At 34.4% G+C, this 25,371-nt stretch overlaps 1 protein-coding gene across 1 annotated transcript; it reads left to right on the top strand.

Moving 5' to 3' along the window:
* The first annotated feature begins 3,605 nt into the window (after positions 1-3,605).
* On the top strand, positions 3,606-5,216 carry LOC131858261 (putative UPF0481 protein At3g02645). The gene has a single exon (XM_059211452.1). The coding sequence runs from the start codon at positions 3,606-3,608 to the stop codon at positions 5,214-5,216; it is 1,611 nt and encodes a 536-aa protein (XP_059067435.1).
* The last annotated feature ends 20,155 nt before the right edge of the window (positions 5,217-25,371 follow it).

The raw sequence follows: 25,371 nt of genomic DNA, 5'->3' as shown, positions 1-25,371 counted from the left end.
ATCTTTAATTTCACTTTTCTTGTAATGTAAAGGAAATGTATAATTTATTAAATGAAATTCATTTCTGTAATTTTCTTCTTTTTTGTTTTCGGTCCTCATTTTCGTCTGGATTCTTCCTAGCCTGCAAGTTTTTGATTGTTTACGTTTTAGTTTAATGGTTCTTGTGAGCGGTGAATTAATTATTTTTTTGCATTTTTCAACAATGCTTTGTTTTTCTTTCGCATTAGCTGGATTTTTCTCCTATATTAATTTTTTTAATGATTTATTTTCATTTGTTGGTTCTCACAGAATAGAGCCACATTAATTCAATCAAAAAATTTCAATGAATAGAGTGATGAAAGAAAGAGAGGACATTAACAGTATCATGAGGAAGCTATTGCAAGAGAGCAACAAGATAAAGGAGAACCTCAAAAAGCGGATTCATCAACTTGAACATAATATGGCCAAGTAGTCGAGAAACCCTCATATTCCTGCCACTCCTGTTTCCACCATTCCCAGTATGGAATTATGCCCTATTCCTATACCAACTACTGAACAGTTAATAGATCCACTAGGTATTTTTGAGTTAGGAGAAAATATGCTTAAGTGGAATGATAATCAACTTAGATGGGTTGCATGGGTAGATACTGCCTATATTTAATTAGTCATTGTTTCGTCGGTTTACTTCTTATTTTGATTATATTTTGAGATTCAAAGTCATCTTCGTGGTATTCATACTTGATTGTTATATGTGTCAATCATAAATTGGTACTATGATTTTTTGTATTGGTGTGTCTATTACAAGTAATATAATAGAAATATCGATGCACAAAAATGTTGATTCAGTTTTGCTTTTGTTTGCGCTAATTTTCTAGTTTCCTTCCATTCCATTTTGATGAACACCTAAATGCATTCATATGTGTATTCAAATTTACAATGGCCCTTTACATTGGAAACATTATAAATCGTGTTAAAATTACATCAGGGTAACATTTATAGTCGGTTAAAATACATTGGTATGAGACCTCAAATGCAATCAACAAAATTCTTTATTGTATTTCAGAATCTATATCATCTAATTGACAAAAGAAAAAGAAAAAGAAATAACAGACTGCAAATTGTGCATTATTTTTGGTGTACAACTTTCCGATTCACTAGGATTTAGTTAGGTACTTTCCCCAACACAAAATTTCTCAATCCATTATGTCGTTCAATGACTTTTAATAAGGATATTTCAAACGTCATAATAGGATCAAAATCAACTTTATTCTGCAAGGCAATATACTAGTCTAGACGACAACACTCCTTTTGTCAGACTGAATCTGAAACCGTTTGTACTCTAAAAATCAGGTAAATTATCCTTCTGTTGAAATGTACATCTCTCTTCTCTGCAAATGGAACTGCCTTCTTTTCTGTAATTTTATTCAAATATGCATAATTATTTCCATCTGACTAAGTTATTCATTTATGAACATATCTTTACCTATCAATAGCTTTATTTTAGGACAATTTGTACAATATTAGATTCTTACAATAAATTAAACGTATACATACAAAAAATTATAATTGTTTGTTAATAACCTGTACTGTCATGTAGGTTTAGTGCTGCTATTCCTCTCAAATTTAAAGAACTCAACCCAAAATGTCGTCTCCATCAGCTACCTCTGAATCTGTACAATAATCCACAATGGATACTTCGGTAAGCTAATACATCCTTCCTTTTCAAAACTGCAACTTTGTTGTCATTACTTTTATAATATCCCTATTTCATAATACATTTTATATTGATTCCATCCCTTCCATTTTGACATGCACCCTGTTTTCTAACATACACAAATATAGCTAAGCATTCTGTAATAGATGCATTTTTTACGTTGCAACATTTAATGCTTTTAAATTCTTTAATTGCATACACTCCAAAACACTAAACTATACGTGAAGGAATGATCAGATATATGTCTTAGTACGCCTTCACATTAAGTCCTCAATATTGATATTATTTTTCTGTAGGAACTTGCCCAAGAGTGTGCCCTCACCCCATGTGTAATTCAATCTATCAATGTTGGGGATGAGCTTCCTTCAGCATTACTCCAAGTTTTGTCATTCCAGAAAATGCAGGGTACCAAAGATGACATAGACAGATATAAACTAGTGTTGTTTGATGGCACATACATGCAGCTAGCAATTTTGCCTTCTAAGTATGTCGATCTGATAGATTTAGATGCTCTAAAAATAGGATAGATAGTTCTATTTTCAAGTTATACTTGCAGATATGTATGGAACACAAGGTAGGAAAGATACTATGTTTATTAAATACAATATCCTTTTTTGATATTCAATCGTTTCCAACTACATTCCATAGAAACTTAAACAAAACTATTCTCATTTTATAGGACTATTATAATACTTAGTTTACAGATCAAACAAAGCGATTGTCAATTCTTTGGTAAACCTACATCCCTGTTCAAAGAACAACAACAAGAAATTATGAACCAAGAAACACCATCATCCTCTAAACATTCCCTTCAGTTTGTTGTTGCATTACCATCCCCACAAAGTATGACCTCAGATAATATAAGCCCTATCAAAAGTTTAAATCCCTACCAAAACAAATGGACAATCATTAATTTAATTTAAAATTATTCAAACTAATAAGTGATTTAACTAGTACATTAAAAATATATTATAAAAAAATTCTATTTAATTTTGTATAAATCATTAATTAAATTTAAAATTATTAGTACATTAAAAATATAGTTGTTGAATAATTTAAAATTATTAGTACAATCAATTGATATAGAAAAAATGTTAGAAAAATTAAAATATAAACATGGAAAAAATAATAATATATAATCGTTAAAATAGTAATTAACAACTCGTTTAAATAAATTCACTAAAATGAAAAAATATTTTTACTTACAACAAAATTTATTATTTATTTGGATTAAAAAAGAAACATGTTGAATGGATGTATTTATTTTGATAATATTTTTTTTTTAAATCAACATACATTTTTCAAAATTTCTTAAAAAATAATTCAATTATATAAAATAATCCAAAAACATGGCACGAAAAGCGCATAAAACCGGGCGTTAGCAGGGAGATCTGTGTGGTGTACGGATTGATGGGACCGCTGCAGTTGATTGGACGGCCATCGACAGCGTGATGGCATCGCATGACATGGGGGGATCGGATGGAGAAGGCATGGCAGCGGGCCATTTTGTCCGCTGCGTAGCCATTGCCAAGCTCAGATTGGTTACTCGGCCATTCAGGAAGTACGGCGTTGCTTGGTATTTTATTGAGTTGTCGATTTTCGAGGTTAAGCGGGAAATCCATCACTGTAGCAGTACATCTAAATGAAATGCGTGGTACGGAAGATTCGATCCGCAAATGGTTGAAACTCGTTTTATTTGACATGTGAATAGGAAACTGGCTGTCGTTGGTGCCCCTCTTTTCCCTATTGGAATCAGGAAAGCATAAACTATTCCAAATTGTAGTTTTATGTGTATACTTTTGCGTGGTACCTTCTCCTTACTAATTGTTCCAATAAGAGATTTCTCTTCGATCGCCTCTGTATAAAAAACCACTGCAAAGCAGCCGAGCTGCGTTGAGGATATTTCGCCAAGATGGACGCACAAAGGGAAGAATGCTTAGTTAATGTCAGTCAAGATAGTTCAGGGCATGAAGCCGCACTCCAGCAGGATCAGGAACAGAAAAAGGATCCCAGGACAAAAAATTGTCTAGTTGCTTTCAAGATGAAGCCTGCTCCCTTTTACCTTGATGAGCAGTCCATTTATCCTGCTCCGCTGTGTTTGAAGAATGACAACACGGTGTCATTCTACCATCCTAAAGAGATCTCCTTTGGTCCTTGGCATTTCGACTTTTGTCCAAAATATTTCAAAAAAGAAGAAAATTCTGTAAACTTAATAGAGCTTTGGAAGTCAGAAATCGCGTGGAATTTTGATGGCCTAGAATCGATGGTGGAGGATTTGAAGAGCGAGACGATCCAGAAAAAACTAAAGAAAAGCTATGGTGAAACAAGGAAAGACCCTGAGGTCCTTGCATGGCTCCTGGCAAGAGATGGTTGCTTCGTCTTAGAAGTCCTCGGCAAATTTGAAGATCCACCTAAAGCTGAAAATGGTCACAAGACCCAGCTACAACACATTCTTGACAGGAAAAATCACCACCCTTTGTTGAACGACATAGTCAAGGATATGTTCAAATTGGAAAATCAGTTACCGCTATGGGTTTTGGAAAAAATCAAGGAGACAATGGAAGGTCATGTAGTGGAAGTTTACTGGTTTGAGGGTGCACTGAAAAATCTATCTCCAGTTGAAGTAAAGGGGGGAGATGGAAACCGGGAATACAAAAAAGGGATTCATCTCTTGCAATTGCTTGGTGAATATATGGTCGACAATGGAAAATCCTCTGAAGTGGAAAAGAATAAAAATCAAGACAGTGAGGGAGCAAAGCAATCTAAACGTCCACAGGCCAATAACGCTGAATGCCTTAAGAAGCAAGGTGAAAACATCATCATGGGGCTAGTGGTCATATTCTTTGTATTATTATGTATTTTCCTGTCCCCAGTTTTCATCATCTGGTTTCTCTGGTTAGCTATCTCGCTGGTATGGGAATCGTATCAGCATCACAAGTGGAGTGAAGCAGACAAGGATGACAGTCACCTTCATGTTCCAACTGTAGAGGAGTTGCATAGAATAGGAGTGAAATTCAAGAAACTGGAGCATAGAGGAATCAGACAGATAAACTTCGACAACAAACGCTCAATACTGTACCTGCCCAAGTTCACAGTTGACGACAAATCGGAGATGATACTGAGAAACCTTTTGGTGTTGGAGACGCACTGGGAAGATTCAGATAAAATAGTAACGAGGTACGTAGTGCTCATTAACGACCTTGTTAACACTGCTGGGGACGTGTCCCGCTTGAGACAAGAGGGCATCATCTCCAACAAACTTGGAAGCGACGAGGACGTGGCTCGCCTCTGGAATTCTATTACTATTCCCGCCACCGACAGACCGAGTTATCGCCCGATTGACGCGGCTGCGGAAAGGATAAGTGCTTACCGCAACAAACGGCTGAAGATTCTATGGGCTCAGTTTAGGAGTCTCCATTGTTCTAAGCCATGGTTAGTCGCCTCTCTTCTTGGAGGAATAACCGTTCTTGCATTAACGGTTGTGCAAGTCGTTTGTCTATTTTACAGCTGTGAGAAAGTTTAAGCACTCCGCCTTTATCTGAATTTCTTGTTTCAGTCGCATTAAGTCTGCACTTGCATTACAATTATCTAGAGTAGCCCAAATCAGTGTGTCTTTGTTGTATGTCTGTATGGGTTAAGCAGTAGGCTTACCCTGTTGTTTTAGTTGCATAGAATCTGCAGTACAAACATCTAGAGTAGCCAAATTAGTGTGACTTCATTTGTATCAGTATATTGTTCTGTGATTGTATGGTTTAAGCAGTAGGCTTACTCTGTTGTTTCTCATTTTCCTGTAAGCCTTCATCGTACTTCCGTCTGTGTAATTTGAAATTACTATTTACTTCTTTAATTAGACTTGAGGGAAAGCTGAAAATATGTTTCGAAAGAAAGCATCTAACAAGTTCAGAATTGTTATTCATGTAGAAGTAATTAATTGCTTCGTTCCCTAATACCATGATCAGGTTTTGATATATGAAGTTTTCTAATTTGTTTTCAGTCTTAGGATCATTGGACATTAGTGAAATTGGTGAAATGTTGTGCGGATTAGTCATTGAGAAAAGTTGTTTAATGAATTAAACATTGTAGAGGTGGGAATTTGTTACCTTGAAGATGATGAATCTAGAGAATAAACAATCAGTCGTTACCTCACTTAAATTGGTGCTAAAGGTGAGGCAGGAGATACAAATAATAGAACTAGACGATCATGTCACAGAGAAGACTTCTGAACGATCCCGCAAAGCCTCTGTTTTTGGGATCAACGCGCTATCGTCTTATACGGACAAAGTGCAAAGACTATACAACGGACGCGAATGCAACAATATAACTAAATTAACAATGTTGTGATAAAGAAAATAAAAGGGATGGAATGTTTGTTAGTTATGGGTAGCTTGGATAGCTGTTCGCCCTTACCCAAAAATAACAGCATTAGTTATGGTTAGTTTTGGACAGTTGTTCGTCCTGACCTAGAATTAGAAAATGGTTGTTTTTGTCAAACAAGTATTGTTGGGATAAAAACAATTGTTATTTAATAGTGGCTCTTTTTAGGTGAAACCTCATAGCCAAAATTAGTTATTGGTTATTGAGTTGTCTTAATCTCAGCCGTTGGTTTGAATTAATCTCGGCCGTTGGTTTTCCAACAGAGTAGTATAAAAAGGGGTCATTGGTCATTTGGAAAACAAGAAGTCTTGAGAAGAATTTGCAGTGATAGCAAATAGTCTTGCAATGTTAGCAAGAGGCGCAATGATAGCGTTGATATAGCAGTGGAGGATATCAGCAGGAGATATTAGGAGTTTGTCGGAGTTCTGCCAGTAAGAGGCAAGGAATGCTTTTGTAATTCTTATATTGTTGAAGATTAATCTATTTTCCATCTGTAGAACTGGTTTTCCCTTAGGGGTTTTTCCAGGGATGATTGTCCAAAAATATTGTGTCCTTGTGTTGCTTATTTCTTTCCGTATTTTTAGTGAAGTTGCAGTTGTGTTATTTTTCGATATTCAGTTGTAAATTTATTTTCAGCAGTTAAATAATTTTTATGAGATAGGAGATTAATAATCAGTGACTGCAATAGAATTTCTACATGGTATCAGAGCTTTGTTGAAGGTAGAAAAGGTTTACCCTAAGCAAAGGAAAGAAATTTGAGTTTGACCTCTTTCGAGTTATTGTTTTCCTTTATTTCTTTGAGATGGCCTCAACAGGTTTGAGAGATCGGGACAAATTGGATGGTGCCTCAAATTTTGGTGTCTGGAAAGCTAGAATTTCTTTATTGCTGGAAGAGAATGGTATCAAGGAATATGTTACCAGTACTGTAGCTGTACCTACAGATCCAGTACAACTTGTAACATACAAGAAGGATGATGCCAAGGCGAGGAGGATAATCCTTGATGATGTCAAGGACCATGTTGTTCCACATATCGCAGAGTTAGATACAGCGAAGAAGATGTGGGACGCCATTTTGAATCTGTACCAGAATGCTACCACTAACCAGAAGCTGATTCTCAGAGAAAAATTGAGGAATACCCGGATGAACAAAGGAGAAGATGTTACAAGTCACCTCACCAGGCTTAGACTTGTCAAGGATGAGTTAGCAGCTGTTGGAGATAAGCCAAATGAAGACGACCTAGTAAGAATAGCCCTAAATGGGTTTTCTAAGCAGTGGGATGTCTTTGTTCAAGTTATTAATGGACGAGACACCTTACCAAGTTGGGATCGACTTTGGAGTGATTTCACTCAGGAGGAGCTTAGACTAAGCCTTGTCAATGGAGCCAACAATAAGAGTCAGAAAAGTGAGGTAGAACAAGAAAATGTTGCCCTAGCGGGAAAGGGGAAAACAAAGAAGGGATCTAGCAAAGGAGCAAATTCACAAATTGAAAAGAAGAAGAAGGACCTATCTAAGGTCAAGTGCTTTGGTTGTCACGAGTTTGGCCACTATGTCAGCAATTGCCCACAAAGGAAGAAAGATAAGAAGGGAATGAACCAAGTGGCAGCTTCAGCAAGTGCAGAGGAGCTCTCTAGTAGATTGGAGGATGAGTTTGCACTCATAGCCTGTATGATTAGCTCAACCTCACAGAGTGTCTGGTATATAGACAGTGGGGCATCATTTCATATGACAGGAGTTCGAGAGTACTTCTCCAGCTACAAGGAGGAGAACACCAGAATCCAGATCTCTATGGGGAACTTTTCCAAGCTCAACTCAGTTGGGAAAGGGACTGTTCAGCTTCAGAGGGAGAATGGAAAGGTAATTCCTCTTCATGATGTGTTGCATGTGCCAGGCTTAGGTATGAATTTGGTTTCTGTATCTGTCCTTCAGGATAAAGGGTATAATGTTCTCTTTAGAGGGATGCATGTTTTGATTAAGCATAAAGATTGGAAATCACCCGTATCTATTGGAGTTAGGAGTGGTCGCCTTTATAGGTTGCAGTTTGATGCTTCTAAGGCACTCATGAGCAACAGTAACCCTAGAGATCTTGGAGAGCTATGGCATAGGAGGATGGGCCATATTCATCATGGAGCACTTAGATTGCTTCGTGAGACGGTGACAGGTGTTCCAGAGGTGAGCACAGAGCATGATGATGTATGTAAGGGATGTGTGTTGGGAAAGTTTGCGAAAGCATCTTTTCCAAGGAGTGACACCAGATCTACGGGTGTTCTTGATCTAGTACATTCAGATGTATGTGGACCAATGTCGACAAAGTCTCTTAGAGGATATGAGTATTATGTTACCTTTATTGATGATTTCTCTAGGAAGACCTGGATATACTTCTTGAAGACCAAGGATGAGGTTTTCAGTCGCTTCCAAGAGTTCAAGGCTCTTGTGGAGAACTCAACAAGAAGGAAGATAAAGGTTCTTCGGTCAGACAATGGAGGCGAGTACAAAGGAAATGACTTCCAGGATTTCTGTACCAGAGAAGGAATCAAGAGAGAGTGGATTGTTCCTTACAATCCACAGCAGAATGGAGTTGCTGAGAGGAAGAACCATTCAATTTCGGAGGCAGCAAGGGCTATGCTACATGACCAGGACATGCCCCGCTACTTATGGGCAGAAGCATGTAGTACAGCAGTCTACATTCAGAATAGGGTTCCACACAAGGTACTATGGAAAATGACACCAGAGGAGGCTTTCACGGGGAAGAAGCCAGATGTTGGTCACTTCAGGATATTTGGGAGTTTGGCATATTGCCTTATTCCTGGAGACACACGTACCAAGTTAGATCAGACTGCAGAGAAGGGGTACTTTGTTGGGTATAGTGAAACTTCAAAGGCATATAGGATGTTCATTCCAGGGACTAGAAGAATTATTGTCAGACGCGATGTCAGGTTCATGGAGGACAAGGCGTTTAAAAGATCAAGAGATTTGCCAGCAGATGATCGGAGTGAGCAGCCAATGAAAGCTCCAAGTCCAAGTCAAGGACATCAAAGCTCAAGTACAGTTACTAGTACAAGCATAGACTCAGGTAGTGAAGAGTCACAGAGTATGGAGCAACTAGTGAAGCAGGATATGCATCTAGATGATATAGAGGTTGATATTTCATCCTCTACAGTTGGCAGTAGGAACCATGAGGTTCAAGACATACAAAGGGATACTCAGGAGTCTGTGGGAGCTCCTAGGAAGAGTACAAGACAGAGGAGACAACCAGCCAAGTTCAATGACTATGTGGCATTAGTCAGCCAGTTGGTAGATAGTGAACCTTCCAGTTATCAGGAAGCTACAAAGCATCAGGTATGGCGAGATGCTATGGTTGAGGAATATAACTCAATAATGCAGAATGATATATGGGAGGTAGTGCCTAGACCAACTGATAGAGCAGTAGTTGGATCGCGTTGGATCTTCAAGATAAAGTATGGTGCAGATGGTAGCATTGAGAAATATAAGACGAGGTTTGTGGCCAAGGGGTTCTCTCAGAAGGAGGGAATAGACTATGAGGAGACATTTGCTCCTGTGGCCAGGTATACTTCTATATGAGCTGTAATCTCATTTGCAGCACAGATGGGATGGCAGATCCATCAAATGGATGTCAAGATAGCATTCTTTAATGGAGAATTGAAGGAGGAGGTATACATAGAACAACTAGAAGGCTTTGTAGCACACAACAAAGAGACCCACGTGTGCAAATTAAAGAAAGCCTTATACGGACTCAAGAAGGCTCCCAGAGCGTGGTATGAGCGCATTGATACATACTTGCAGGAAATGGGCTTTGTGAAGAGTGAGGCTAATGCGAACCTCTACTACTTGGTGGTTGGGGGTGAGGTTCTCATTCTTGTTCTATATGTGGATGACTTGTTTCTTACTGGTGCGCTAGGGCTCATAGAGGATTGCAAGAGGGACCTTGCAAAAGAGTTTGAGATGAAGAATTTGGGACTTATGAACTAATTTCTAGGCATGGAGGTGTGGCAGACTGATGGAGAGATTTTCCATGGTCAAGGGAAATATTGCATTGAAATCTTGAAGAGATTCGAGATGGAAGATTGCAAAGCCATGTGTACACCCATGATCACTAATTGGAGGAAGGTAGATGCATCCAAGGAAAAGGATGTTGATCCCACCCTATACAGGCAACTGATTGGTTCGCTCATGTATTTGGTCAACACCAGGCCAGATATAGCCTTTGCAGTAAACTCTCTTAGTCAGTTCATGGTAGAGCCAAAGAGAGTGCATTGGACGGCAGCTAAGCATGTGTTGCGTTATCTTCATGGTATAGTTCAGTACGGGATCAGATATGTTCGAGGTGAAGGTATCAAGTTGATAGGCTATACTGATGCAGATTGGGCAGGCAGTACAACAGACAAAAGGAGTACTTCAGGATGTTGTTTCAGCTTGGGATTAGGAGTTGTTTCTTGGTTTAGCAGGAAGCAAAAATATGTGGCCTTGAGTTCATCAGAAGTAGAATACATAGCAGCCAGCATGGCGACGTGTGAAGCTATATGGCTTCGGAAGTTGCTAGTAGCCTTGTTTGGTCAGAAGGTTGAGACTACGGTGATACACTGCGACAATCAGAGTTGCATCAAGTTGACTGAGAATCCAGTGTTTCACGATAGATCGAAACATATAGACATCAGGTATCACTTCATCAGGGATTGTGTATAGAGGGGGATTGTTCAGCTACAGTACATACCTACAGAGGAGCAGGTAGCAGACATTCTAACAAAGGCATTGGGGAAGGCAAAATTCATCTTCTTTAGAGATAAGATGGGTGTCGTGCAGAACAGCTTCCTCGCTAAGAGGGAGTGTTAATTATGGGTAGCTTGGACAGCTGTTCGTCCTTACCCAGAAATAACAGCATTAGTTATGGGTAGTTTTGGACAGCTGTTCGTCCTGACCTAGAATTAGAAAATGGTTGTTTTTGTCAAACAAGTATTGTTAGGATAAAAACAATTGTTATTTAATAGTGGCTCTTTTTAGGTGACACCTCATAGCCAAAATTAGTTATTGGTTATTGAGTTGTCTTAATCTCAGCCGTTGGTTTGAATTAATCTCGGCCGTTGGTTTTCCAACAGAGTAGTATAAAAAGGGGTCATGGGTCATTTGGAAAACAAGAAGTCTTGAGAAGAATTTGCAGTGATAGCAAATAGTCTTGCAGTGTTAGCAAGAGGCGCAGTGATAGCGTTGATATAGCAGTGGAGGATATCAGCAGGAGATATTACGAGTTTATCGAAGTTCTGCCAGTAAGAGGCAAGGAATGCTTTTGTAATTCTTATATTGTTGAAGATTAATATATTTTCCATCTGTAGAACTGGTTTTCCCTTAGGGGTTTTTCCAGGGATGACTGTCCAAAAATATTGTGTCCTTGTGTTGCTTATTTCTTTCTATATTTTTAGTGAAGTTGCAGTTGTGTTATTTTTCGATATTCAGCTGTAAATTTATTTTCAGCAGTTAAATAATTTTTATGATATAGGAGATTAATAATCAGTGACTGCAATAGAATTTCTACAATGTTAATAGTCGAAAGAAGGTAAAGGGAAAGTTGAAAGAAGCTTACAACCACTCAACGATTGAAGCCTCCAGCAAGATAATCTCCTTTCTTCGATTATGAACCTGCACACAAGCAAGACGAAAAATGTTGGGGTTGTGTTTCGGAGTTTGTCTCAGTTAGACCCTTGGTTTGGTGTTTCCACCTCCACGGACAACTTAAATAGATAGGTAGATAGATAGATCAAAAGATAAATAGCTAGAATGATAAAATGATCAAATAGATAAAGGATATGATAAATCTCAAGATGCTCAAAGATGAGATAGATAGAATAATAGAAAGATATTATCAAAGAAGTTTGAGAAAGTCAAGAGAGTTGCAAAAAAAATTGTGAGAGCTTGAGAGTGTTGTAGCAAGTGAGAGAACAAGATAAAGCCATGAGAGCCAAGAAAACTAGAGAGATTGTATGGAGGCACTAGAGAACCAAGAGAGATTGCATGAATGAAAGAGATATATTTAAAATGAGAGAATAGGAGGGAAAGAAGAGAGCTAGCGAGCTATTTAAAACATTCGGGGTCATTTCTACCAACATATGTAGGTGACAAGTGGAAAGGTGTGCTTAGAATCAACATTCGAACATTGAGATTTTCACAAGACAAATGCACAATGCACGGACCTCCATGCAACGCGCTAGACTTCAAATGAATCATGCTCGAAAACGACAAGAGACAAAAGAGACACGCTTTTAACAAGACTGATGCCAAAAAACAAGGGGGGTGTCTCAAGCATCATGAGAGGGAGAAGGTTGATGTAAAGGCTAAAGTGAGCCTACTCAAGTGCTAGGGGAATGGACACCAAAGTGGCTACAAAAGATGTAGGTCAAATTACAAAAGGGTATGCAATTTTCGACACTACAAACATTAATGAGATTTGTATATTAATGTAAATTTTTATTTTATTTTAGATTTATTGTGATAGATTAATTTAATATAATTATATACGGATAAATAGTTAATTGTATAAAGTTAGATTCAATTTTAATCTATAATGTGTTTTTATGAATACATGATATATATATATATATATATATATGCTTTCATACATTTTAACCTTCAGTATATTTATTATTACTTTTATTTTTATATATCTATCATCAATATTTTAGAAAAATAGTATAATAAGTTATTTCTTTCATGTTTTGTTGGTCTAATTGGAATGAAGTGATAATTTTTTATCCTCTCTAGGATCTACTTTTTTATTGACTTTCCATTTTTTTTAAATATATAAATAGGTGTTTGATTTATCATTTGTAAAATAATTTTGCACATATTCATAAAAAAGAGGTGGGTGGATCTAAAATAACATCCATAGAGTTTAAACAAGACAAATGGTGAGATCATGAATTATATATAAACAAGCCATTGTTGTACCAAAAGGGAAAGGAGGTGGGTTCTAGTAACTTGATTTACTCCATACATCAACCCCAAAGTGGTGTAAAATATATATTTAGTGTGTGCTTTCAATTGGAAAAGTTGTGGCCTAGACCTAACTTAGTTAGAATGAATCTAATTAAACAACACATTTTCAAACAAAATTGTTTTTTAGTGAGAAATGCCTAAATTCAGTTGCGCTAATAAGTTGGCCAAAGGTGTGACATTGCTTTATAATTTTACCTCACTCCAATGGCCAAGAAGCACTTGTAGGTGTGACACTTCTACTACAACTTTATTACCTTGCACTTGGATATGTAATAGCACATTAAAGTAAATACTTGCTTTAGAAAAAGGTCAAGTATTTACTTTATCTTAAAGATATTGTGGCTCACCTTGGTAAAGTTATGTAGTGCAAATAGGTTTTTGATAAATTTGCTAGTTTAAGAGTGCGTATGTGTGAAAATTGATCTAAACAAGATACTGCTAGAGATTACTAAATTGTTTGGTCTTGGGTTTGAACTTGATCAACCAATAGTCTATTTTAATAAGTTAAATGTTTTCTTCTTTTGTCAACAAGAAAGCCATTTGATTTGAGAATAAACTACCAAAGAAATGTTTATATTTTCTAACTCTCATTTTGTGCCAATTAACCTTGTCACTAAACCATCCCCTCAATGTTCTTCAAACATTTCAAATCCTACTCCTCTTCACCCTCTAATGAATCTTTTTCTTTTGAGTCCTCTCCTTTGGGTCAACCATCTTATAAAGACACCATTATGATTGATGAATAGAGGAACTATTAGAAAGAGGAAGGAGCCCTCTTCTTCTTCTCCTATTAAAGTAATTTTTTGGGGGGTCTCATTCGAGGTTGTGTTAAGTTGTGTTTGGTCCTTACTATGTATCAATGTCATATGCATTATGCAAATTCATTTAGGAGTTGTGGTTTTAGGTTGATTAATTGTGTACCATATGTTACCCTATTGATGACTTGGGAGGATGTGCACTGGTGTTTTTGATGTTTGGGACTGCATGGAAAGATGTAATAAGTTGTTTTTATGTCCACTCTATTTCCTTGTTTGGACTAATTTCACCACAATATGTATTTGAGGTCATTATTTGTCCCCTAGTCTGGCCGACCTAATTTGATGTTTTCCTTGCTTGTGAAGGATAATTATAGAAGATCAAATTAGTTGCAAGTGTGGATTTGATGTGGAATTGTGAGAGATGTGAAATTGAGGAATTACAAGTGTGTGGTGGAATATTAGAGTCGAATTGATTAATGGTTGCTTGAGGCAACATGTCAAGAGCACCTACATTCTAAGGAGACAATTGGAGGTTGTAAGCTAGAAGCTTATTCTTTATAACAAATTTCCATTGTATCTTGCTCCAAGATAGTGAACCTTTTAGAAGGTCCTTTGTATTTTCTTGGAGGTAGTGAACCTCTTCAACAAGTCCTTCAGAGAGTAGCATGCTTCTTTAGGCAGCGAGCCTTGAAAACATTATAATTCTTGTTCATATATATTATGAGATAGTTCTCATTGTGGTTTTTCCCATGTTAGGATTTCCCACATAAATCTAGTGTTATCTTGTGCATTGGTGTTGATTTCTTTATCTTTCATTGTTTCCAATATGTTTAAAGTTTTTGAATTAAAATTGAGCTAAAGGATTTAAGATTTAAGGATACTAATTTGTGACCCCCACCTCTCAGTATCTAGTGTGTTCAACACTGTACTAAATTGTTTTCACTTCTAGTTATAGATCTATTTGTTTATATTGAATATGTCTACTTTGCATCAATTTACCTAGATCTTGCATTTTCATATCGTAATTTTATCCAATCAAAACAAATCAAAAGAGGAATTAATCAAACAAAGCATCCAACACTCTTTTAATACTAAAGTTAGATCTTGTGGATTATTTCTTTTAATGATTCACAACGATTGGGAAATAAGATCTTAACTTATTTTCCTAGGCTAAGACCCCATTTTCTAACCAATCGAATTAAAGATCAATTGTTAAGAAAAAAAGCATGCTTGTCCTTTTAATCTATTTTATTTCTCTTTTGCCACTTACTCATTTTACGTTCAACTAATGTGAAAGCATCTTGACTAGGTAGATCATATGGTCAAAGGAATTGTTTATATAGCAAACTAAAAAGAAGCGAAAAGATATTTTTTTGATATTTATTAAATAGATTAAAATTATTTGGTTTGGCACAAATAAGGTTGAGTTGGGAAATGCATAGAGGTGAATATGAGAATTGATTTGTCTTAAAATATTTTGAACTTCTACTTACCCAAAACGTTGAAACTTCAGATGAAGAAGAAATGCTTGGGAGTCGTATGTCTTCAAACTAAAGCAGAATTTTAACAAAGAAAAAGACATATGCACTAGAGGACAAATAAGGAGATTAATTCCAAATTTTAATTGAAAATGAAAAGACAGGCAACACAAAGGCCTTATCTTCAATTTAAAAAAAGAATAGGAATGCAAAGAAGAGAACAAAGGGGCACAAGAAAGAAAATAGACCAAAAATAAGAGGGGCAAGATTGTGTAGGAGAACGACGTGTAAGGGTGCAATGCACGAGGAAGGGAAGAATACACTGTGAAAGAGGAAAATGATGTTAGCGAAGGCAGTCAAAGAGGATATCTATTGGTTGTCGTGTATATGAAATTGTTTTGCAATTAAATGATGGTATAATAGTAGGCGAAAAAAAAGCTATTTTATAATTTTCATATATATATATTAAAATTATGATAGGAATTTAATGATTTTCTTAATAGAGTTTTAGTTTAAAATATTTTTTATTAAATAAGTACTTTTGACAGAATGTGAATAAGGAAAGGGTTTTGAAAAATTCCAAAATCTTTTACATCGAGCACATGAGACTAAAAAAGTACAGAAAAAACACATTTAAAAAAAAGAAGAAGAAGAAGAAGAAGAGTAGTGCAATTAGATCATGGAACTTTAATTTATATTGTTAATATAACATAAAAGAAATAATTTATATCATTATTTTTATGAATATTAATAATAGAATATATTGTTAAAAAAAAAAAAAAAAAAAAAAAAATTAAGAACATGAGTAGAAAGTTTTTACAACTGAAACATAAATAATACATAGGGGAAGAGCACTAGTTACCATTCATTCCCCCATCCAACCTCCCAATTACTAACATTAAAGAAACCAACAAAATGATAACTAAAAGTTCATTAATAAATTTTAAATGTACTGATAGCTGCCCACTTTACTTCCAATAGATTGAATTTTCCGGCTTTAATTGGTATCTATAGCGCATGACTATTGGGGCTTTTGTGCATAAGTATTGGCCATTTTTGAGGTGGTTGTAGTGCTCAATTATTAGGACATCTTTAAGTAGGTATCAAGCAACATTTTGAAATAACCTCTTTTTAACCCTTACACACATAACATATCTCACAACATGCATCATTACTTGCTCAGATAGCTATAAGTCGTTAAGTAGCATACAAAGACGACAATTATTTTTTGTCAAAATCTGATAAATTATTTAAAATCTGTAGATGTACGGAATTAACTAATAATAAATATGTTTCTTTTGATTGATCTAAAATATTTTTAAAAAAAAATAACAATAGATAAGAATACTCGAAGTAAGTAGACAACCAAACAAACCCAATTCTTAAATGCGTAGTTGAAGCTCCATGCAAATTTCAATTGGCTCTACCACGAATGTAAACCTTCGAAAACCTCTAATCATTTTAGCTTATGGGATTATGTGTATCTTTAGCTTATGGGATTATGTGTGTATCTTTCAAACTTTTATGTTTAGATAATACTTTTTTATATTTCCAAGTGGGGCAAGTGGGACAAGTTCTTGCAACCAGCCATCCTCTCCATTTTATTCTGCCTCCTCTACTTACAAACATTCAATTATTTTCGCTTATATTGATCTCTTAGTAACAATAGATCATATAATATGATCTAAAATTCTTTTATTTAAAAAGTGAAGAAATAAATTACAGAAGTGATACCAGAATATGCAGGCCACATAATGAAAAACGTCACTTTGAAGTGAAAAAACACTATTTAGTGGACGTTACGTTGAATTTAAAATTTACTCATACTGCTCCGTTCATACGGAGAGAGATTGGGCAGATCAATTCTGCAGTATTATCATGTGTGTGAAGTTATTATTCATATCAATTGTTAGTACAGTCGTAATAAATTTGAAAATCTCTAATAATTTTAGCTTCTTGTCTCTCGGTCTACGTGTATACCCTTCAAAACTTAATGTATAATCAATCTGTTCTAACCCATTTCCTTGTAGTACGACTGGCAAGAGCAGAGTCACGCATAAAGTTAGAACAGATTGATTATACATTTAAGTTTGAAGGGTATACACGTAGACCGAGAACCAAGAAGCTAAAATTATTAAGAGTTTTTCAAAATTTATTATGCCGAACATACACACTGCACTGTGATAATACTGACTTTTGGCTTGCAATGACAATTGGTAGTAATGAATTGCGTGAGAGAATAAGTAGTCACCAAGAAATTGCGTCAGCTGTAATGTGTCATTCATGACTCAAATTTATTACGCCGACCAATAAATTTATGACTTTTAAATTCACCATAACGTCCCCTGAAAAGTGTTTTCATTTCGAAGTGACGTTTTTTTATTACGCGTTCTGCATCTTCTACGATTAGTTGTCAAATTTATTCCTTCATTTACTAAAAAAAGAGTCTCAGAGCAAACCGTATGATCGATGGTCTCGCAGAGGACTGTTTTCTTTATCACTGTCACAGTTGCGCGTACAATGTGTTTGTTCTGCAGTATTATCACATTAACTCTCAGTGCAAGTGATGACAAGTGATGTTGTGTTTTGGAGCCAGAATAGCCGCGGGCGATAATATGGACGCGTCTATTCTGGCTCGTGAGGCCGGTAGCAATGTCTACTCAGACAGTATTTTATTGAGCGGGAAATTCAATTTTGGCAGTACGGCGTTACTTGGTATTTTATTATTTACGTACGTCTTCCACACATTATGGTGCTAGTTGGTATTTGCTTAGTATGTACACGTTTTGACAGGCTCTATTCAATAGTTGACATCTCTGGAGAGAGCATGGTCCACATGTTTTATGTTTTGTCTGTAAAATTGAGTGAAATAATTGAAACTGAGAGATCAAACATAAATTGTACAAGTGCTTGCATCAAAACAAAGGTGCAATGATTAGTCGATTGTAGAATATACTTTAATCATTATGTTGGAGAGTATAAAATTAGGACATGAAAACTGTATATGCAATTGACATAAAGTAATCTACCAATTTTTAAATAACCTTCTATAGTACTAAATAAATTTGTAAAGATTTAAATGTCTCAAATTTTGAACAAATATTGTGAGGTGGCAAGATATTTTTAGTTGAATCTACTCCATGAAATTCATGATTTTAAAAAATATAAATAAGTATTACAAATAAAAGAGTTTAAAAAAAATTAAATAGTTACATTTTTTAACACCAGGAAAGAATCTTTTAAATGAATCCCTATATGCAAGCAACAGGGGAAATTTTAAAAGAAATTCGTTATCATAGGCTGCAATTGGGAGATTTTGTTGCGTTCAACTATATATCAAATGATTGGCTTGGTTTCTGATGAAGACACGTTTCTCCTCTCAGGAGCACATTAAGCAGTGTTATTTCTAGCGCTGAATTTATTGCCAAACAGGGAAATCAACAACCAAAGATTGCAGGCAGCAAAGAGGAGGAAAGGGCGTGGAAGCAAGCTTATTAAAGAAACAAATAACCATCTCTGCGTAGCAACAACATTTGAAAAACAAATAATATAAGAAAAACAAAGAGGCAGCAATAAACGATATGATAAGTATCTTATTCCTATGCAAATTCTTTGTTTGTCTGTCAGTTGCTACTGTAACGTTAAACCATCATTTTTTTTATACCTTTAAACCATCAATTTGAAATTTAACAAAATAAAAAAACCCACCTTAGCTAGTTTTTTTATAGTAGCGTGTTTGATGATCTGGGTTTGTTCTCTTCAGGCGGACATAGTTAAGCAACAGGAGAGCGGTGGGCGACAATTAGCACGTAAATAGGTGCTGGTGATGTTTGGGAAAAATGATGTTGTGTCCACCCCTCCTTTTTACAGTTGCTGACAAGTTTACTGCAGAGTACGAACACGTCAGAGTAAAATAATATTATTTTACCACTCACCTGAATTTGCTCTCTCAAAACCTTGCCATTTGTTTGTCAATCATTTTTCTATAATATAAAATATAAATCTCTAAAATATTAAAAACATTTTTATCAATATCATTGTAATATATTATTAAGAAATCACTTCTCATTTTAAATATTATGAAAAGTTGCTTTTTAAAAAATTATAATAATAATTTATATTATATCAATCTATTTCGTTTCTAATTTTCTTTGTGCATTCTTGAAATCAAAGTATTTGCGAGTCAAATTTTATGAGAGATACAACTACACAATGTCTCTTTGTTACCTATCAAATTCTATCATTCATATCCTCCAATAGTGTCTTTCCATGAGATGCATTTTTTTTGAGACATTTCGTCAAAAGAATAAAATGAAAAATAATCCACATACCTGTCAATGCTTCCATCATTCTGTATAAATAATTACTTGTAGTATTTTTTTTTGCAAGAAGTGTGTGCATGAATTATAAAGGACAATAGAGTGGTTTAATTTACATTGATTTTTACCATAGTGTAAGGGCTTTGCTAAGTTGCTTGGATTAAACTAAGGTTAATATGGGTCTGAAAATATTATGAACAAGAAATCATTCATCTATGTGATAAAATAGTTAACATTTATTAGTTTAATAAATTATAAATTTTACATATATTATTGTGATTTATAAATACAATATAAAAATCATAAAAATTCACTTGAACTTGAGGAATGAGACCAATCTGTAATTTCTTGATACAAATAATCGAGTGCCTTAACTATGGTGCCAAGTTAAAATAAAGTAAAATATTTACAACAATTAATAGATGAGTAAAGACAATTAAATTATTTTAAAGACCTCCAACTTTTTTAACAACTTAAGCATGTGAGAATATAATAATTTGAGAATATCACTCAATAAATAAATATAGAAACACTTGTTCCACGGTGGAGTAAGAAAAGTAGGGCAGGACAACGTGTAATCAGAAGTTACAGTTTTCAAGATTTTCCAGCCTGGAACACATGACTTTGTAAGGCTTACACTTTCCATCCTAACACACTGCAGTTTTTAGACCGACAAACAATGTTGTTGCGCGCAAAAAAAGCGTTTAACCACAACGGCATGAAAAGAACCAATGTTATATTCTAGCATGTTCTAGCATGGTTGTCAGTGGCTTCCCCGCAGCCTAAATTTTCTCTCTCAAAACCTTGCCGTGAGATTTGTACGAGATGCGTGAGACAATCCCGATGCGCAATGCCCACGTTAAATAGCCTATCGACTAATTTTATTTCTATTTCTTTGCAGTCAATTAGGTTATATTTCTATTTGGCACATATCAAATATGTGCACAGGTCTATAATTATATTTCTATTTCTTTGCAGTCAATTAGGTTATATTTCTATTTGGCACATATCAAATATGTGCACAAGTCTTCCCCAGTTGTTGGTTATGTTAAATTGTGTTCATAAAAATTGTAAGTTTTGATGTCATTAGGGAAGAAGATCATGTAGTTGAGCAGGCACTTGATTTAATAGGTATATTTGTTGATTTAATGTCTAATTTATTTTTACATTACATCAATACTTGTGACTTTAATGCTCATAATTGAATGAAATGTACCCTTAGTTGTAAAAAACAACCAATCATATGATGCCACATCAGTTGCACATTTTTGGGTTGTTTTGGACACCTTAGCAAAAAGCATATTAATATGGAATGATATTTGATGATGTAGCCCCAAAAAAGGGGACTTGCTAAATAAGTAGTCGTAAAAAATTGGGAATGATTTGAAATTTTCACATAAGGAAAGCTCAAATAAGCTATGTTAAAAATTGAGAGTGATTTGAAATTTCTACATATGATTTTGATAAGTGCAAACTTAGGGTGCTCAACTATTGGGTCCTTTCCCCTATCACTTCAAAAGGATTGCAATTTAAAGGTGCCAGTAGGCTAGCTATTTTTTATGAATCATTTCAAATTCGAACTTAGTAAATCTTGTTTGTATTTTTTTTTTAAAGATGGTAAAAATAAAAAATTTAAAATAAATGGTAGCTATATAATTATATTTAGATATTTTATTTCAAAAATAAAAAAATACCAATGTTAAATCTTGTTTGTTGTCATATCATTATTAGAGAAATAAGTAACCAACAAAAAAAAAATACCAATTCTATACACTATTAAACAAATTTACAAATCCTTAAAACCCAATTAACGAAATAGCGTATTTCATGTTTCCAAACTTCAAGATATCTAATTCTATGTTGGAGTTGTACTCAAATTCCCTTGTAATGTATATTGCTCCCATCTCATGCAATTTTGCTATGTTAAGTAGTTCATTTCTCAATCTTGTTATACTAAATTACACTTTGGAACACTCATTCTTTGTTCCCTTAAAATTTTGTAATAGCTACTTAGCATCAATCAATTTCAATTTAGATTGTAGATTAAATCAACTGGTTTTTATTTTAAGGTGGTCATAATTCTGCTAACATATTAGTAATGAATCGGTTATGCCTTGCATTTTCTCCGTTTGCTTTAAAAATCCACACACATTTGTTTTGAAAATTATATTAATTCACATATATTTGTTGATGTTACAAAGGCAAACGACTTTAATTGTTGATTTGTTTTTGAATTGGTTAGATATTTGGCATTAATGATTATACATTTATTATAGATCTTTCCAAAATAATGTACTGATCATTTTTTTTAATAGGCTATTTAATTTTATTAAAAAATAGTATATTTTATATTTTTAAGTTAATATAAATTAAGCACTAATGTGTTGTATTATATTAAAACATAATTTTATTAGTCTAAGTACACCACCACTACAACTTTATATTTTATAGTTAATTGTAATCCCATCTTCACTTAAAAAAGATTATTCTCTCCTATTATTCCTTTTCTTATTAATAAAATATAAAGTTTCTTAAAATAACAACAAATAATATAATAGAATGAAAAATATCTTAAAAATATAATTAAACCAAAATAAAAATTAATAAATTTTTTTGTTACAATAAAATTACAACTATTATTCCCTCCATTCTTTCCTACCGGTGCCCACACCGAATGGAGGTGTAAATGTAAATCTATCTATTTTTTAAATTAATAAAATTCTCCGGCCTCGGCCTTTTATCGATCAAAAAATAAAATTACAACTATTATTAATATTTTTTAGACTTATAGCTATTATTTATTATATATAGTATATGTATGTGTTTAAAATTATTTTTATACATTATATATGTATTATAATTAAAAATATTATTTCATTATTATATTCTTATATCATATTTATTATAAAGAATTTATAAGGATTATCTATTATATTTTAGTATTATTATATCATCTTATGTTATTATTTTATTTTATTATTATTAAATTTAAATATTTCATTATTATATTATGATTGTAATATCAAAATATTATAATTAATATTATCTTATTGTTATTATAGTATCTCATATTATTCTTTATTATTATATTTATATTTTATATTTTTATATTAGTAAATAAAAATATTATATTATTATTATATACTTTTTATAAAAACTAAGAGTTAACTTTATCTCACTATAATTATTACAAAAATATTTTTAAAATATAAATAATTTAACTACTACATTGTTAATCTTATGACAATCCACATCATCATGCTTGAATACAACTGTGGATTTTAAATAACCTCAAATTAAAATTACATAAACTCACAATCCATGTTAAATATTCAAAACCCTTAGTATAAAAATAGATTAACTTGTACCCATAAAAATAGCCACTTTACCTACATGTAAAACAAAAATCTCCACAATCATCATTTGCCTAATTTTAAAAATACCAATAATCAAAACATGTTTGACTCTTAATCAAAAAACAATAAAAATACTAATCAAATTTTCAATTGAATAATTATAAATAGTAATTACACACCAAAAAAAATAAAACATGTTGTTGATATCAATTAAAATCATCCATAACAATATTGAATTAGTTCGGAAAAAAATAGTTAGCATATTATGAATATAATTATAAATAAAAATAGATGAGAGAAAGAAAAGTTGTAAAACTGATAATTAATATCAATCTCACACAAACAAAACAAATTTATTTTCACAACATATGTCAATGCAAAGAGAAAACATTTAGACTACATATGGGTATGTGCACAAAGATGGTGGTCAAAAAGTGGACACCACCCAAAAAAAAACATGGAAAAACAAGCAGCGCGTACGCAGTTCTAAAATTTGAAATAACCGCGTACGCGCTTAGGTTTGTTGTTCCCGAGCCTAAAGAAGGTAGTGCGTATACGCTACTTCTAGGGAAAGTAGCACGTATGCGCTACCTCTAGGAAAATGAGCGTGTACGTGCTACTTATAGGAAAATGAGCGCGTACGTGCTAACAATCCCAAAAGAACTGCATACGCGATGCCTGACAAAAAAAGTTAAAAAAAAAAATTGGGTCTTATTTTCTCATGAATAGCGTGTTTTTATTTTGTTTTTTCTTCATTTTCTCTCCTAAACCGTGAATGGGGTGCTAGATTTCTCCTCCAAACACTATGGATCAAGGTTAGTTTTTGTTTATTTTTGTCTTTCTTTCTCGTTTGTTCAATTTGTTTTACATTTTGAATTTAATTTCATTAATTTTGATTAGGTTTTTTCATTTTTTGTTTCAAAAACCAGATTCTTCTAATCTACATCAAAAACAACCAAATGCACCTTTTGAAAACCCATAAGATATACCCCCAATTCTTCCTTTTGACTGCACACCTGAAACACATGAGCAATTAATTAATCAGTTAGGACAAAATATGTCTAAAATCAATAGACTGATTGTTAAATTGAAAACATCTGAACTTGAGCATCATCAATCCCTCGCCACTAGCCTAGAAACATTATCTAGTGGTGTCATAGTTGTTTCCACACAAATTACCAAATGGGGAAGCTTTAGGGATAGGTGTCATCAATTCTATGTCAATGGGCTATCATACGAGGGAGTAAAAAACAAAAATATTAGTAAACAACAAATATGTGCCCTTTCGTTGATCCCAAAACTGGTCAGTCATTACCTGTTAATGCAAAGAGGTTTCCCATACATTGGTGTACCAATGTGCAGATGAAGAATCTTTTTTGGCAGAGGTGGTGGACGGTCTTTAATGATCCACCTTGTAATAATTATGAGGTGCCATTATATTTTTTGAGAAAAGTATATTGTCAGTTTGTGCTCAAAGTGCGCCCAAACTATTTTGACATGAGAGAGTTCCATGGTAGAGGTGGTGGCTCTACCCAACATAGACCTGGAGCTCATAGGCGATTACTCACGGAGAGTCATCGCCCCCTAGCACCCAAACCCAAGGTGCATCAGGCTGTCCCAGTAGAGCTAAAAGAGTCGATGGAGCTACAGACTCTTCAGGTGGCCACAACGTTGACTAGTGCCATCATCCAGCATGGCACATCGTTAGCACACCCTATTGTATTGGATGATGAGTCGTTAGTTGCTCCAGGTGGTGATAGAGAGCCCATCTAGCATATGTGTGTCAGTTGCTCGGGGATATGCTTGAGGATAGATGATGCAGCCGGTGCAGATGGATTGACATTTCATCTGTGCATGATTTGCGGGAGTAGATGTCAGGCCCTAGCGATAGAGAGCCCATCCAGCATATGTGTGTCAGTTGCTCGGGGATATGCTCGAGGATAGATGATACAGTTGGTGCAGATGGATCCACATCTCATCTATGCAAAATTTGCGGGAGTAGATGTTAGGCCCGCACGACTGAGGATTTCGCGTTGATACATGAGTTGATGGACACGATGTTTGCCCATGAGCGACAGACACAGGTATGTTGATTTGAATTCATAGCATTTTATTTATCAACCACTTTTATATTGTAATTACATAAATGAATTTTAATTTATACATCGATTTAAATTGAGACAAATAATATGCATTTCAGGATGCAGCAGCAGTATCCCATACTCTTCCCCCAATTATTACAGTTGCAACTTCGATCCCTGAGGTATAAATTTTGTAACATGTTAAAATAGAATAGTACACTTTGAATTCAAAAAAATACAAGATATACTAACTATCTTTAATGCTTGGTCCAATTTTTGGTTTGTAGGTGTTGACAGGGGACCAAAAGT

The sequence above is a fragment of the Cryptomeria japonica genome, chromosome 9 (assembly GCF_030272615.1).
Source record: "Cryptomeria japonica chromosome 9, Sugi_1.0, whole genome shotgun sequence".
NCBI lineage: Eukaryota > Viridiplantae > Streptophyta > Pinopsida > Cupressales > Cupressaceae > Cryptomeria > Cryptomeria japonica.
Note: the sequence above shows the minus strand (reverse complement) of the source record. Positions and strands in the feature narration are given on the sequence as shown.